The 14,423-nt window shown below is 37.6% G+C and overlaps 1 protein-coding gene across 1 annotated transcript in view; it reads right to left on the bottom strand.

Moving 5' to 3' along the window:
• Positions 1-4,841: 4,841 nt before the first annotated feature.
• Positions 4,842-14,423, bottom strand: part of LOC138841664 (zinc finger protein 658B-like) — a 108,431-nt gene continuing 98,849 nt past the window's right edge. Inside the window, exons 11-12 of the mRNA XM_070042448.1 lie at positions 13,329-13,335; positions 4,842-6,101 (exon numbers count right to left, since the gene is read on the bottom strand). Of these exons, the coding sequence (XP_069898549.1) occupies positions 4,842-6,101; positions 13,329-13,335 (1,267 nt within the window). The remainder of the gene's footprint in view (positions 6,102-13,328; positions 13,336-14,423) is intronic.

Raw genomic sequence — 14,423 nt, 5'->3', positions numbered from 1 at the left:
ATATCTATTGTTGGACCATTTGTGCTGGGCCTGTGCCAAGTTGTAACAAAGGCAGTGTGGGTGGTTGCTTGGAACTGGTCCTCTATTACTTGAGCCACACTTATGCTTCTGGCTTTTTGCAGGTTAATTGGAGATTAATCTCTCAGATTTAGCTGCCATGGCTGGCTTTGAACTTAATATACTATCTTAAACTCATGAGTGGAACCTGCTCTTTTTTGTGTGTGTGTATCAGTTGTGGGGCTTGAACTCTGGACTTGGGCGCTGCCCTTGTGATCTTCAGCTTAAGGCGAGTGTTCTACCCGCTTGAGCCACAGCACCACTTCCGGTTTCCTAGTGGTTTATTGGAGATAAGAGTCTCATGAACTTTCTTTCCCCGGGCTGGCTTTGAACCGTGATCCTCAGATCTCAGCCTCCTGAGTAGCTAGGATTACAGGCGTGAGCCACCAGCTCCCGGCCTGCTCTTTTTTTTTGTTGTTGTTGTTTTTGGTTATCAGGCTTAAACTCAGTGGATGGGCACTGACCCTGAGCTCTTCTGCTTAAGGCTAGTTCTCTACCACTTCGAACCACTGTACTACTTTTGGTTTTCTGGTGATTAATTAGAGATGAGAGTCTCACAGACTTTGTTGCTCTTTAGCCTTGAACTTCAATCCTCTGATCTCAGCCTCCTGAGTAGTTAGGATTACAGGCAGGAGCCCCTGCACCTTGCTGGAGACCTGCTCTTCTATGAGGGAAGGGACTCTGATTATCTCCATTTTACAGATGTAGAAACAGTGACAAAAAAAATAAAATGGCTTGTCTATGATGTCACAAGTTAGTAAATGCCAGAGCTGGGGCTGTTATCTTTTAGCAAAGCTCACCCTCAAATAATACTCCATTTGTGTGTGTCCTTTGTCATCCCATCATATTCCTGTACCAAGGAATCAACAACACCCACAGGTGTGATTAAGAACATGGCTCTGTCTGGTGAGGAGAGTGCCTGGATTTGAGTCTCATGTTCACTACTGAATTTGGATTGAGACGTTTGTATGGCCAAGATTCAAGTTTTGTGATCTTGTCTCTGGCCAATCATTTGTTCTGTGTTCCAGTGGCCAGGTCTGTACGACTAGGATAATTTATTACCAAGTTCACCTATTAAAGTCAGCTTTATAGTTCATTTGAGTGAAGATGGCAACCTTGGGCTGAGTGTCTCATTCAGTGGTATTCTGTACATTTTTAGCATGGTGAGAAGGAGGAGGGAGGTGAGGGGAGAGGAAGAAGAACCAAGAGGAAGAGGTAGAGGTAGAGGTGGACGTTGGCCAGGTATCAATGTCTGGAGCCAGTAATCCTAGTTCAAACCAGCCAGTACAGGAAAGTCTGTAAGATTTTTTTTTTTTTGGTCGGTCGTGGGGCTTGAACTCTGGGCTTGGGCGCTGTCCCTGCACTCTTCAGCTCCAGACTGAGTGCTCTACTGCTTGAGACACAGCGGCACTTCCGGTTTTCTAGTGGTTTATTGGAGATAAGAGTCTCATGGACTTTTCTACCTGGGCTGGCTTTGAACCACGATCTTCAGATCTCAGCCTCCTGAGTAGCTAGAATCACAGGTGGGAGCCACCGGCACCCACCAAGATTTTTATCTCAAACTACTCAAAGACTGGAAGTGGAACTGTGGCTCAAGTGGTAAAGCACTAGCCTTTTATTGTGGGGGGGAGGGGTCTGGTCCTGGGGCTTGGGCGCTGTCCCTCAGCTCTTCAGCTCAAGGCTAGCACTCTACCACTTGGGTCCCAGCGCCACTTCTGGCTTTTTTCTTATTTGCTTATGTGGTGCTGAGGAATCGAACCCAGGGCCTCAAGCATGCAAGGCAAGTGCTGTACCACTGAACAACCTTCCCAGCCCCAAAGCACTAGCCTTGATTGAACACAAAGAGGCTCACGGACAGTGCTCAGGCTCTGAGTTCAAGCCTCAAGACTAGCGAAAAAATAAAACAAGAGACAGAAGTAGAAAAGATAGGGTTTTGTGTTAGCAATATAGTTTGTTGTTGCTGCGACAAAATACTTGACAGAAATAACCTAAGGGAAAAAGGATTTATTTTGCTTCATGTCACAGATTTCAGGCAATCTTGGCAAAGCAGAACAACTCATGGTAGCCAGGGAGTTAGGGGAGGGGGTAAGAGTGGGAAAGAGAATGCCTGCATTGCAGCATTCTCTCCCCCACCCCACTTTAATTTCATACGGAAAGCCTGCCTATGGAATGGTGCGACCTATATGCAGGAGAGATTCAGTTAATCTGCTATCCAGCCCAACCCCCCCCCCACACACACAAATGTGTGTTTTACTCATCAGCCTGATGCATCTAAACCAATCTATCTCAATTAAGTTCATCCTCAAGATTTAACCATGACAGATGTCAGCTTCATTTGCCTCCAGATTTACCTTACTTGTTCTCTCACAACTCACCTATAATTTGTCATTGTTGGGTTTTGTTTTGTTTTGTTGGTTATGGGGCTTGAACTCTGGGCCTAAGCTCTGTGCCTGAGCTCTTCAGCTTAAGGCTAGCACTCTACCACCTGAGCCACAGTGCCACTTGGAGTTTTCTGAGTGGTTTATTGGAGATAGGTGTCTCACAGACTTTCCTGCCTGGGCTGGCTTTGAACTATGATCCTCAGATCTCAGCCTCCTGAGTAGCTAGGATTACAGGCATGAGACACAAGCACCCAGCTTCATTGTTGGTTTTTTTTTTAAGCACTCTTAAACTACAGTGTGTGTGTGTGTTTATATGTATGCACCTGCATGCATGTGTACACATGCTGATACTGTGGCTGGAACTCAGCCTCTGTTAGTTCTTCCTTACCTTTTGTATTCAAGATAAGGCTGATGCTACCACTTGATCCATGTCTCCATGTCGTTTTTTTTAGGCCAGGTTCAAGTGGCTCACACTCTAATCCTAGCTACTCAAAAGGCTTGATATCTGATGTTGAGGTTCAAAGCCAGCCAGAGCAGGGCTTTTATCTCCAATTAGCAATCTACTGTGATTTAAAGTGGTAGACCACCTGCCACCTGTATTTTACCCTGCCAAATATCTAGCACAGTCCTACCTCTTTCTGCTTATCTCTATAATCGCATGGATATCTGTAAGTATTCTAGCTAGCTTTTGTCCATCATTTTTTCCATGGGTCTAGTTTTTTTTAATTGCTACAGAATTAAATTTAGCAAAACCATAACTTATAATTTGTTGTAGAACTAGAAATTTGTAACTTGAAAAAGCAATATTCTCCTCTTGAGAAATTCACTTTCACCCTCCATAACAGTGAGAAAACACAGACTCTCCACAATATCCAGACTAGTGTTTTATTACTCAGAAGAACAATAGCATGGTCTACAAGTGAAAAATTTACAACAGACTCATCAGTAGTAAATAGAAAACAGCATGTAGTAAAATCATTTTGGCATTACTCATCCAAACCCAAATGCTTAAGAATCATGTCTTCATTTTTCCACCAAAGAAACTAGAAATGGAACTGTGATTCTAGTGCTAGAATTTAGCCTTGAGAAAAAGTAGTTAAGGAAAGTGGCTAGGCTTTGAGTTCAATCTACAAGACTAGTACCCACACACAAAGAAAATGTATTCTTTCAGGTTTTCTGAATATTTCATGAACTTGGGGATGAAAGATGATGAGACAGATTTTATTCTTGTGCACATTTTGTAATAAACAAGGAGTATTATCTTCCACCAGACCTTCTATTAAAAAAATGAATTGGAATAGTAATAGTGTTATAATGCATACATAGACCACACATATAGTGGAAGACTTTTGGGGAGCAGTGGAGAAATTGATGCTCTCATGTCCTTGGAATAAAGCATGTTAGTCCTTCCCCATCTATCACTACCAAACCACTATGGATGATTTGAGTTCAATCTCAAAGGTCCAGAGCTCCTATTTCTGAAAAGTGTTTATTAAATTACTTGACCATCCATTCCTCAATATAAAAGACACAAGTCAACAATTTCACTATCTTAATTCTTTGTCAAGCCTGGAAATCCAACCCCTGAATAACATGAAGGGGAATCATCCCTACTCTACACAATGAGAGGATGAGAAATGTTGGTTCAGTGAGTGGTTTTCCCTTACACCTAGCTTAATTCTGCCACGAAGGATTTCTCTATAATTTACAGAGGTTTCTGCCAAAGGTTTCCCTATGTTGGGTTTCATTTTTTGTGTGAGTGCTCTAATGCTGGCTGAAGGTTCATTCCTGCTTGAATGATGTCCTCTAATGTTCACTCCACATTCTCTCTTGTCTCTAGGTCTCTGAAATATGTAGAGAAACCTGTGAAACTTCTGGCTAAATATTTGTCTACATTTATTATACTCACATTTTCTCTCCTTATTATGTTCTTGGATGTACTGAGGACTGACTTCTATTAAAAATTGCATATTTGTTAGACCTGTTAATTTTCTTTTCTCCTATGTGATTCAGTTCTCTGCTGAACACTGTGCTACGCTGTCGAAGTGGTATTTTCTACATTGGTATTATTCATACCTTGTCTTTCTTGTCTGTGCTCTATAAACACTCATCCATGCATGATTACTAAGTGAAGGACTTTTTTGATACTTGTTTCATTCATAATGTTTTTCTCCTGTGTGTTTTCTGATGAAAATTTAACTATGTATGACTTCTCAAAAACTTTCCACATTTTTTTCATTCATAAGATTTTTCTCCTGTGTGCATTCAATTTGGAACCATGAGGCATGCCTTCTGGCTAAAAGGCTCCACATTTGCTACATTCACAAGGCTTCTATCAGGTTTTGGTTCTATCATGCAAACTTATTTTTCATCCAGGTGAGACATTCCATAGTTATCACATTCCTAAGATTTCTCATGTGTGTGGATTCTCTTATGCTTCCTGAGGGATGAACTGCAGATGAAGGACTTTCCACATTTGTTACATTCATAAGGTTTTTCTCCTGTATGTGTTCTCTGATGAACAGTAAGCTGTGACTTACAGGGGAAAGACTTTTCACACACATTACATTTATAAGGTTTCTCCCCTGTATGTTTTCTCTGATGGACAGTAAGGTGTGATTTTAATCTGAAATACTTTCCACATTTGTTACATTCATAAGGTTTCTCTCCCGTGTGTGTTCTCTGATGAACACTAAGGTGTGACTTTTGGGTGAAAGACTTTTCACACACATTACATTCATAAGGTTTCTCCCCTGTATGTTTTCTCTGATGGACAGTAAGGTGTGATTTTAATATGAAATACTTTCCACATCTGTTACATTCATAAGGTTTCTCTCCCGTGTGTGTTCTCTGATGAACACTAAGGGGTGACTTATGGGTGAAAGACTTTTCACACACATTACATTCATAAGGTTTCTCTCCTGTGTGTGTTCTCTGATGGACAGTAAGGTGTGATTTTAATCTGAAATACTTTCCACATTTGTTACATTCATAAGGTTTCTCTCCTGTGTGTGTTCTCTGATGAACAGTAAGGTCAGACTTACTGGTGAAAGACTTTTCACATACATTACATTCATAAGGTTTCTCTCCTGTGGGTGTTCTCTGATGGACAATAAGGTGAAACTTCTGTCTGAAATACTTTCCACATTTGTTACATTCATAAGGTTTCTCTCCTGTGTGTGTTCTCTGATGAACAGTAAGGTGTGACTTACGGGTGAAAGACTTTTCACACACATTACATTCATAAGGTTTCTCTCCTGTATGAGTTCTCTGATGAACAGTAAGGTCTGACTTACGAGTGAAAGACTTTTCACACACCTTACATTCATAAGGTTTCTCTCCTGTGTGTGTTCTCTGATGGACAATAAGGTGAAACTTCTGTCTGAAATACTTTCCACATTTGTTACATTCATAAGGTTTCTCTTCCGTGTGTGTTCTCTGATGAACAGTAAGGTCTGACTTCTGGGAGAAAGACTTTTCACACACATTACATTCATAAGGTTTCTCTCCTGTATGAGTTCTCTGAGGAACAGTAAAGTCTGACTTCTGTCTGAAATACTTTCCACATTTGTCCCATTCATAAGATTTCTCTCCTGTGTGTATTCTCTGATGCAAAGTGATGTATGACTTCATTCTAAATGATTTTCCACATTTGTTGCATTCCTCAAACTTTTGTTCTTTGTCAGTTCTCTGATGCCTTCTGAGACCTGACTTTTGGGTGGAAAATTTCCTATATTCTTCGTATTCAAAGGGTTTCTCTTCTGGTGTTGTTTTAGGTTGATCAGAACTTAGTTCTGAATTCTTAGAGATAGATTTTGCACATTGCTTACACTCATCAGGATTCTCTGGATATTTCCTCTCAGGTTTTGTAAGGTGTAAATCCTTACTGAATGATTTCTCACATTCACTACTTGTATAAGGATTCTCTCCTGTGTCTCTTTTCTGATGCATAGTGACTGGAAACCTCCCTCCCTGACAAAGTTCTTGGGCAAGAAGAGCAGACTTATCATATTCTTCTCTATATTCGTTATGGTTAGAGGCGGGATCTCTGATGCAAACCCAATTATGTGGAAAGAATATCATCTCTGAATTTAATACCTTCTCTCCTCCATATTGAAAATATGGACCATCATAATTTTGACTAAAAGCCTCTGAGTATCGAATTGATTGTTTAACTACAGGAGAAATACCAGGTATATATGCAGCCGGCATCTTACCAGGCTCACTGTAGTGGAGCATGTTCTGACACTGAATGAACTCGTCCGTCGTCATCCTTAAGGAGTTCTCATCATTCCTATTCAGATCTGGCTTCTGTTTTGAGGTCAAGTTAGAAGTTGTCACTAATCTCACTCTTTGCTCTATTGTGTTAATATTTGTGACAGCTACGTCACGCAGACATTCATCTGGACCTTCCTGGTAAGTCTTAATCACATGCTCCATTTTTTGAATATCTAAAATGAGTCATATAAAGAAGAAAAAAAACATAAATAAGATCCAAATACTCCTTAAAATAAAGGTAAAGACATTTTCCCCATCTTAACTGTTACAAATTTTGAAATATTAATATAGGAAATGATTTATGAGAAATAAATTTCTTTTACCACAATGTATTGATTAAGAAAGTAATACTCTTCCTTACACCGTTTTTTTGTCATGGGGCATGAACTCCAGGCCTGGTGTTGTCCTTCAGCTATTGAGCTCAATGCTAGCTCTCTATCATTTGAGCCACAGCATGACTCCCAGTTTTATCTGCTTATATGGTGCTGAAGAATCGAACCCAGAGCCTTATGCATGCAAGGCAAGCACACTACCACTGAGCTACTATAATCAAGAACTCTAATAACAACAGATGCTGGAGGGGATATGGACAGAAGGGAACACTACTGCATTGTTGTTGGGAGTGTAAACTTGTACAACCACTTTGGAAAACAGAATGGAGGCTCCTCAACAGACTTCACATAGAGCTCCCTTATGACTCAGCAATCCCATTTCTGGGCATTTACCCAAATGATCACAAACAAGACCATACTAAGGGTACCAGCACAACTATGTTTATTGCAGCATTGTTTACCATAGGTAAGATAAGGAACAAACACTAATGTCCCTCAGTAGATGAATGGATCAAGAAAATGTGGTATATATACATAATGGAATTCCATGCATTCATCGAAAAGAATGATATGGCTCCATTTGTTAGGAAATGGAAAGACTTGGAAAAATTATATTGAGTGAAGTATGCCAAGCCCAAAGAAACAGGTCCCATGGTTCCGCTTATTTGCAATAACTAGTATATATCTGAGACAAGCAGAAACGGTCAATAAATTGATGTTAGGCAAAATGAACCCCAAGATAAGGACTCATATGTTTTTATTTATTGCTATTGTATCTAACATATATATATATATATATATATATATATATGATATTTCTTTATTGATTTATATGTCCCTCCCCTATGGTATAAGCCCTGTTTTTACTGTGTTTGATATAGGTATAATTTGTGGAGGGAAGGTGGACCCATTGCAACAATGAGATGTACAAGATGTTATGTCAAAAAATGAACTTCCCAACTTTGGCTGGGGCGGGGGGCTGGAGGGGAATGATGGGAGGGGATGGTAACGGAAAACAAAGGAGGAGGCAACAATGCTTGGTAAGAAATGTACTCATTACCTTGCCCATGTAATTGTAACCCCTCTGTAAATTGTTTTCACAACAACAAAAAAGAGTAACACTGACAGTTTATGATGGAAAATGTTTTTCTGTATTTCAGGTTTTTCTTCTTTTTTATGTCAGAGGAATTATTTATACAAATTACTAAACTATTTACTGCTAGCTTTTTAACCTGTATAATTTAATATGTAGCATTCTTCATTTTTTCCGAAAAATTGTTTTGTTTGATCTTAGGGGAATAGATGCTTTGTATTGTTTTACTTTCTTAAAATAATTTATATATTGTGCTACTTTACTTCTCAAACATTAGGAGAACAGTATTTTCTAACTTTGGAGATTGTACCTTTTTTATACAAACCTTTGCTTACACCTGAGAATAAAGTTTTATAACCACATTTCTTCAGTTATAAGTTCTCACTGTGAATTAAGTATCTTTAGAAATTTTAAAATTTGTTTCCCTCCACGTTAGACAGAATGTCATCTGACTTTTAAACCCTCAGACTCATGAACTAAAGCCACATCAGATCACGACCTAGTTAATCATTCTTTCTAGACTGAAAGCTTTGGTTCTGTATCCTGGCCTCTACCCTCCTTATCCTTATCAGAGGATAGCAGCCTTGGCATAGTCATTTGCTATACCTGCCTAGTCCTAGTTTCAAAGAAAAGTAAATCTCACTTTTCACATTTCTAATTTTGTTTTTTCAAAATAATTTCCACAAAGAGAAAGAATTGCTAACTTTACCTTTACTGCCCTACACAGTTCAGTGTGCATCTACATGCATTTTTGATTCACAAGTCTAACACAAAGATCACCTAGTTCTCTGCTACACATGGGACTCAAGGGAATTAGGAATATTATTGGTCAGTACATAGCAAGACGAATTTACCAATTTGGTTCTGGATCCATGATCACTATGCAAGATGCTTTAACTCACCTGAGAAATTCTTGTCTGAGGCTTCTCTCATATATGGCTCTTCATCTTGCTCCAGCTTGACAATCAATTGAGGTTTAGGACCAGTGTGCCCTGTTAATAAGAGTGAAGACTTATTGCTCATGCTGTGTCAAAATTGTTCTAAGATTTCAGATATCCTGTTAACAAGGTTGCTCCCAAATCTTCTTTCATTTCTCACTGTCTCCATGGTTGAATCTCCCCGAGGTTTGAATGAATTTTGCAGGTTGTGTGACTTGAATGCAATTCTTTTTCTCAAGGTTAGCATTCTATTAGTTTGAGTCCTAGCTCCACTTCCAGTGTAAGAGTGGTTATCTTGAGATAAGAGTCTCATGGAGACTTCACTGGCATTTTTTGCTTCAAACTGAAAGCCTCAGATTTCAGACTCCTAAGAATTACAGGCATGAACCACTGCATCTAGTACTAGGTTTGGATTATAAATACTCCCTCTAATCTAGTGATTTCCAGTTCTTACTTCCAATAATGATAAATAGGTATGTATGTATGTATGTATGTATGTATGTATGTATGTATGTATGTGTTTTCTAGATTGTATATCTACCCACAATAATCACTTCAAGTTTGGAAATACAGTCTTCTCTTTAGGGAAGACAGTTTGGAACTTTTGTCAAACTGCTGATTTGGATTCTTGAACAATGAAAATAAAATTGCCTCAGAATTTATATAATCTACCTGTATATAATCTACCTTCATTTGAAACAAATGACACTTCCCTCAGACTGGAAACTTACATCCAAATAGCATTGAAAGTTCTATAAATATTCACATATCTACTAAAAACAAATCATTTTCCGCCCACCAGTGGTTCACACCTGTAATCCTAGTTACTCAGTAGGCTGAGATCTGACGATTGCCATACAAAGCCAGCCCTAATAGGAAAGCTGTGAGATACTTATCTCCAATTTAACCACCAGAAAGCTTGAAGAGGCGCTGTTGCTCAAGTGATAGGGTGCTCACCTTGAACTGAAGAGCTGAGGCACTGTACCAATGCCCAGAGGTCAAGCCCCACTTAACTTTTCAAGTTAATGTGATATTTTTGGCTCACCTAAGGACACCAGCATGCTATAGGTTTCCAGCATCACATCTCTATACAGGGTCCTCTGAGAAATATCCAATTCCTGCCACTCCTCCCAGCTGAATTCCACAGCCACATCATCAAATGACACCAGCTTCTGTAAGGGCACATTCCATCAATCCCTGAGTCATGAGAACACCAAAACTAGAATTTCATTCTTCTACATGTATGCTTTTGTATTACAGAATGTGGTTGGAACTTTCTGTGTTATTTATAAAATGAGAGAATATATAATCAAAGTAGAAATATTTGCCTCCATAGTAACTTGGTAATTACACATACAAAGTTTTTCTAATACATTAGAACCCATTTCTGGTTGCAGCAATGAAGACAAGAAAACAGTTCTAAGAAGCTAATAACCTAGCAAGACAACAATAAGTATAAGTAGGAGTCTCAAAGTGTGTGTTTAGCTTATTTTGGTAATATTTACTATATATCTGGGTAACAATGAAGTAAATAAATATGTTTTCGGCATTTTCATATTCTGCCTCACTGACAATACTATTTAGAGTTTGTATTAAATAGTGCTCTCATAAACAGTCACAACATGGCCATTACATCATATGCAATACATAACACATTAGTAGATCTATGAAAAGCACAGCATCCAGGTAAATGTTAAAAGGAGTAAATTATGCAAAAAATAGTAAACGAATGATTTGGCTCTCATAAGATTTGACTTAGTTCTCACAATAAAACATCCGATGTTAACTATTTTTGTTATTAAATTTCTAGATATAAAAGTATGGTCATAGATAGCCATTTGTTTCTTCATATGTAAAAATGAACTGCCAGCATGAACGTTTGTGAACACTGACTACTTCCTACCACACCAAATACTTACTTATTACCATAAAATGTTTCTTAATCAGCTTTGCATTTTAATAGGCCTTAATTGAAGGATGGATGTAAATGGATAGAGGCTTAAGGAATGCTCAAGATGATCCCCAAAAATGTGAACTATGACCACCACAAGAAGGATAGAGAATAAAACTATGAATTGGGACATGATGTAAAAAATATAGTAGTTTTAAGAATTAGAATAAAATACAGCACTAATTTGTTGTACAGTGTCTAAAAGGAATACAGTCATTCTTGAAAATATCAGAGGTGAATGATGACTAACACACAAAAAGAAATATATCTATAAAGTGTTTAAAGAAAATAGACTTCAATACACAATCCATGGGGCAAAGGGCCTCTTCTTACAATTAAGATTGAAGGTATTCCTAGGGAAAGATAATGCATTATTAACACATCTTCATTTTAAGTGCTATAAAAATTATTCTTCGGGGCTGGGAAGGTGACTGGCTCAGCGGTAGAGCGCTTGCCTTGCATGCCTGAGGCCCAGGGTTCGATTCCTCAGCACCACATGAGCAAAAAAGAAAAAAGCCAGAAGTGGCGCTGTGGCTCAAGTGGTAGAGCCCTAGCCTTGAGCTGAAGAGCTGATGGATAGGGCCCAGGGCCAGAGATCAGGCCCGTAAACGGGACCGAAAAAAAATTATTGTGCATCAAGAGAAAAATAAAAATTGCTAACATAGATCTACACAGAGGAGAAGATTATTAAAAAGGTAAATGTGTAGTTAAAGGAATGGTACATGTGTAGGTAAAAGAATGTATAGAAAACATTGTATGTAATTTCTCTTGTGAAAAGAAAACTTATAGTACCATATTCATAATTCATAAGGAATGCAAATTCAATATACAAACACATAGGTGTTTTAAAAACAAAGTTTGTGAATCCTGCATATGGATCAATTAATTTTGTACTTGCCTCGCAAATATGGGGGTCTGAGTTCAAAGAATTATTTCTACAAAAATTTAAAAGGAAAATAGAAAGGTTATACATAGGTTGTAAATTTCATTGAATTCCATTGAAAAGTAACTATATTATGCTATATGCTACTACTATGATAATATTGTAAAGATTAATGTTCATAGTAAAAATGCAATCAGCAAGTTAATTTCCTTTGTGTTCCTAACAAAGAATCCCACAGGGTAGAAAGTTCTTTTTCTTGCAGTTCTACAGTATAACAATTTTCCTGCACATTTTACTTCTGCTGAAGCTCTATGCTTCAGCCTGAGAATGGCCTTTGTTCTTTACATGAAATGTCTGCTTATTTCTGTATGAAGAATATTAATAAGACTGTTTTTAAAAAATCTTGCAGTCCTTGCATATTTTGAGTTGCACAAATTCAATGGAACATAGAAACAAACGTTTGAAAAAGTAGGGCACCTGTATTAAGCATGCAGTCTTATTTTTATCCTATGAACAATGGAGTATAACAACTATTTACATCAGATTTAATTTGTAATTGGTATCAGAGGTAATTCACAGTGTACAGGAGAATGCCTGCAGCTTATATGAGAGGTGATTTACAGTGAAGTTGAGGTGTGTGCAGGTTACATAGAAGCAAAATAAGAAATAAATATCAGATGAGACAAACAGATATTAAATAGCAAGATATCCATCAAAATAAGACCATATTTATATTGTAAAATATAGTAAATATATAAGGCACTGTCTGACATGAACAGAAGAAAGAAAACTTAATGAGCAATCCAAAGTCATGGACTAGAGAGAAAAAAAATAAAAAAAAATATACAAAGATACCATGAGCAAAAGTTAATGATGAAAAATACAAATAGTGATAATATGTAGGAAATAAGCATCAGCCCAAAATATTTGACCACAGATATAGATCATTGATAATGACAGACAGATTATACATTATGATAGTAAAAATGTATGCTGAAAAGCAAAGGTACAAAGACATGTTTAAAAGACCATGCAGTTTTAATACTTTAATCTACCATTACTATTGTAGAACTAATACTCCTTTTACTAACTGATATAACAACCAGACAAATAATCAGCACGAACACACACATGGATGCCATTATCTTTTTTTTTTTTTTTTTTTTTTTAGGATTGTTTTTTTTTTAAATTGTATTTTATTTTATTTGAGAACATACTGTACAGAGGGGCTACAATTACATGGGCAGGATAATGCATACATTTCTTACCAAGCATTGCAGCCTCCTCCTTTGTTTACCCTTCACTTCCCTTCCCCGCCTCCCCCCTCCCCCTGGATGCCATTATCTTAAACTTAAAAAATATGGTGTTGCATTTATCAAGACACATATTCCAAGATTAATAGCAAATCGGAAGACAAAAGGTGTAGAAAACAATATGAAAAATTAAAGTTATGTTATAAATACATGAAAATTAAAAGATATATTTATAGTATTCTATGAATGAAATAAACACAGGGAAATTACAATGGATCTCAAAGAAATGTATTCCATCATTGTGATTTATAGAATATTAAATATAGCCTCTTTCTTAGTTCACCTTTGAAATAAAAACACATAGTTTGGGGCTGGGAATATAGCTAAGTGTTAGAGTACTTGCCTGCCATGCATGAAGCTCTAGGTTCCATTCCTCAGCACTACATCAATAGAAAAATTAGGAAATGGCACTGTGGCTCAGGTGGTAGAGTTGTAGACTTGAGCAAATCAAGATCAGGAATGGTGCCCAGGACAGGCTCCAAATTCAAGCCCCAGGTTTGGCAAAAAAAAGTTTAAATAGATATGGTGTATTCACATGGATCTCTTCTGGAGAGTGGGGGAAGCCAGAGAACTAGAAGGAAATGGGGTAAAAAGCGCATCTGTGGAGGTCATTAGGCACTGATGAAAGTAAGCTATACAAATCATGAGTCAAGATGGCAGGGAAACATTGGGAGAGAGTGAGGGTATGGAAGACACAGCATGAAAGGAAATGTATTCAATACCTGGCCCAAGAAATGGTAGTCACTCTGTACATCACCACTATAACAATAGATCAATTAAATTTGAAACAATTTCTTCATGGAGTTGTGTGAGCATAAAGTTAGTGAAGAAAATGTAGCACAGTTAGAAAAACAGCTACAATTATTAGAAATAAAGTACATCACTTAATTGAAACATGAAATACTGGAGCTTAGGTTGAATATTAATTTTAAATATGCTGTTAACAATCATCTAACTATATTGTAGTATCCAATTAATTATTAATGATAAATATTCAAGTAAGTAAAAACAAAACAAGTGCTTCTGGTTCAAGATGCTTATCCTACCCTAGCTATTAAGGAGGCTGGAAGCCAGAAAACTGGGTAGACAACTCAAATTAAGCAGCTAATCAACATATTGGAGGAGGTGTGGCTCAAGAGATAGTGCCAAAAAAGAAATTAAAGCACAACTTAGGAACTGGAAAAACCTACCATGCTC

The sequence above is a fragment of the Dipodomys merriami genome, unplaced genomic scaffold, assembly GCF_024711535.1.
Source record: "Dipodomys merriami isolate MVZ:Mamm:240054 unplaced genomic scaffold, mDipMer1.0.p SCAF_325, whole genome shotgun sequence".
Classification (NCBI taxonomy): Eukaryota; Metazoa; Chordata; class Mammalia; order Rodentia; family Heteromyidae; genus Dipodomys; species Dipodomys merriami.
Note: the sequence above shows the minus strand (reverse complement) of the source record. Positions and strands in the feature narration are given on the sequence as shown.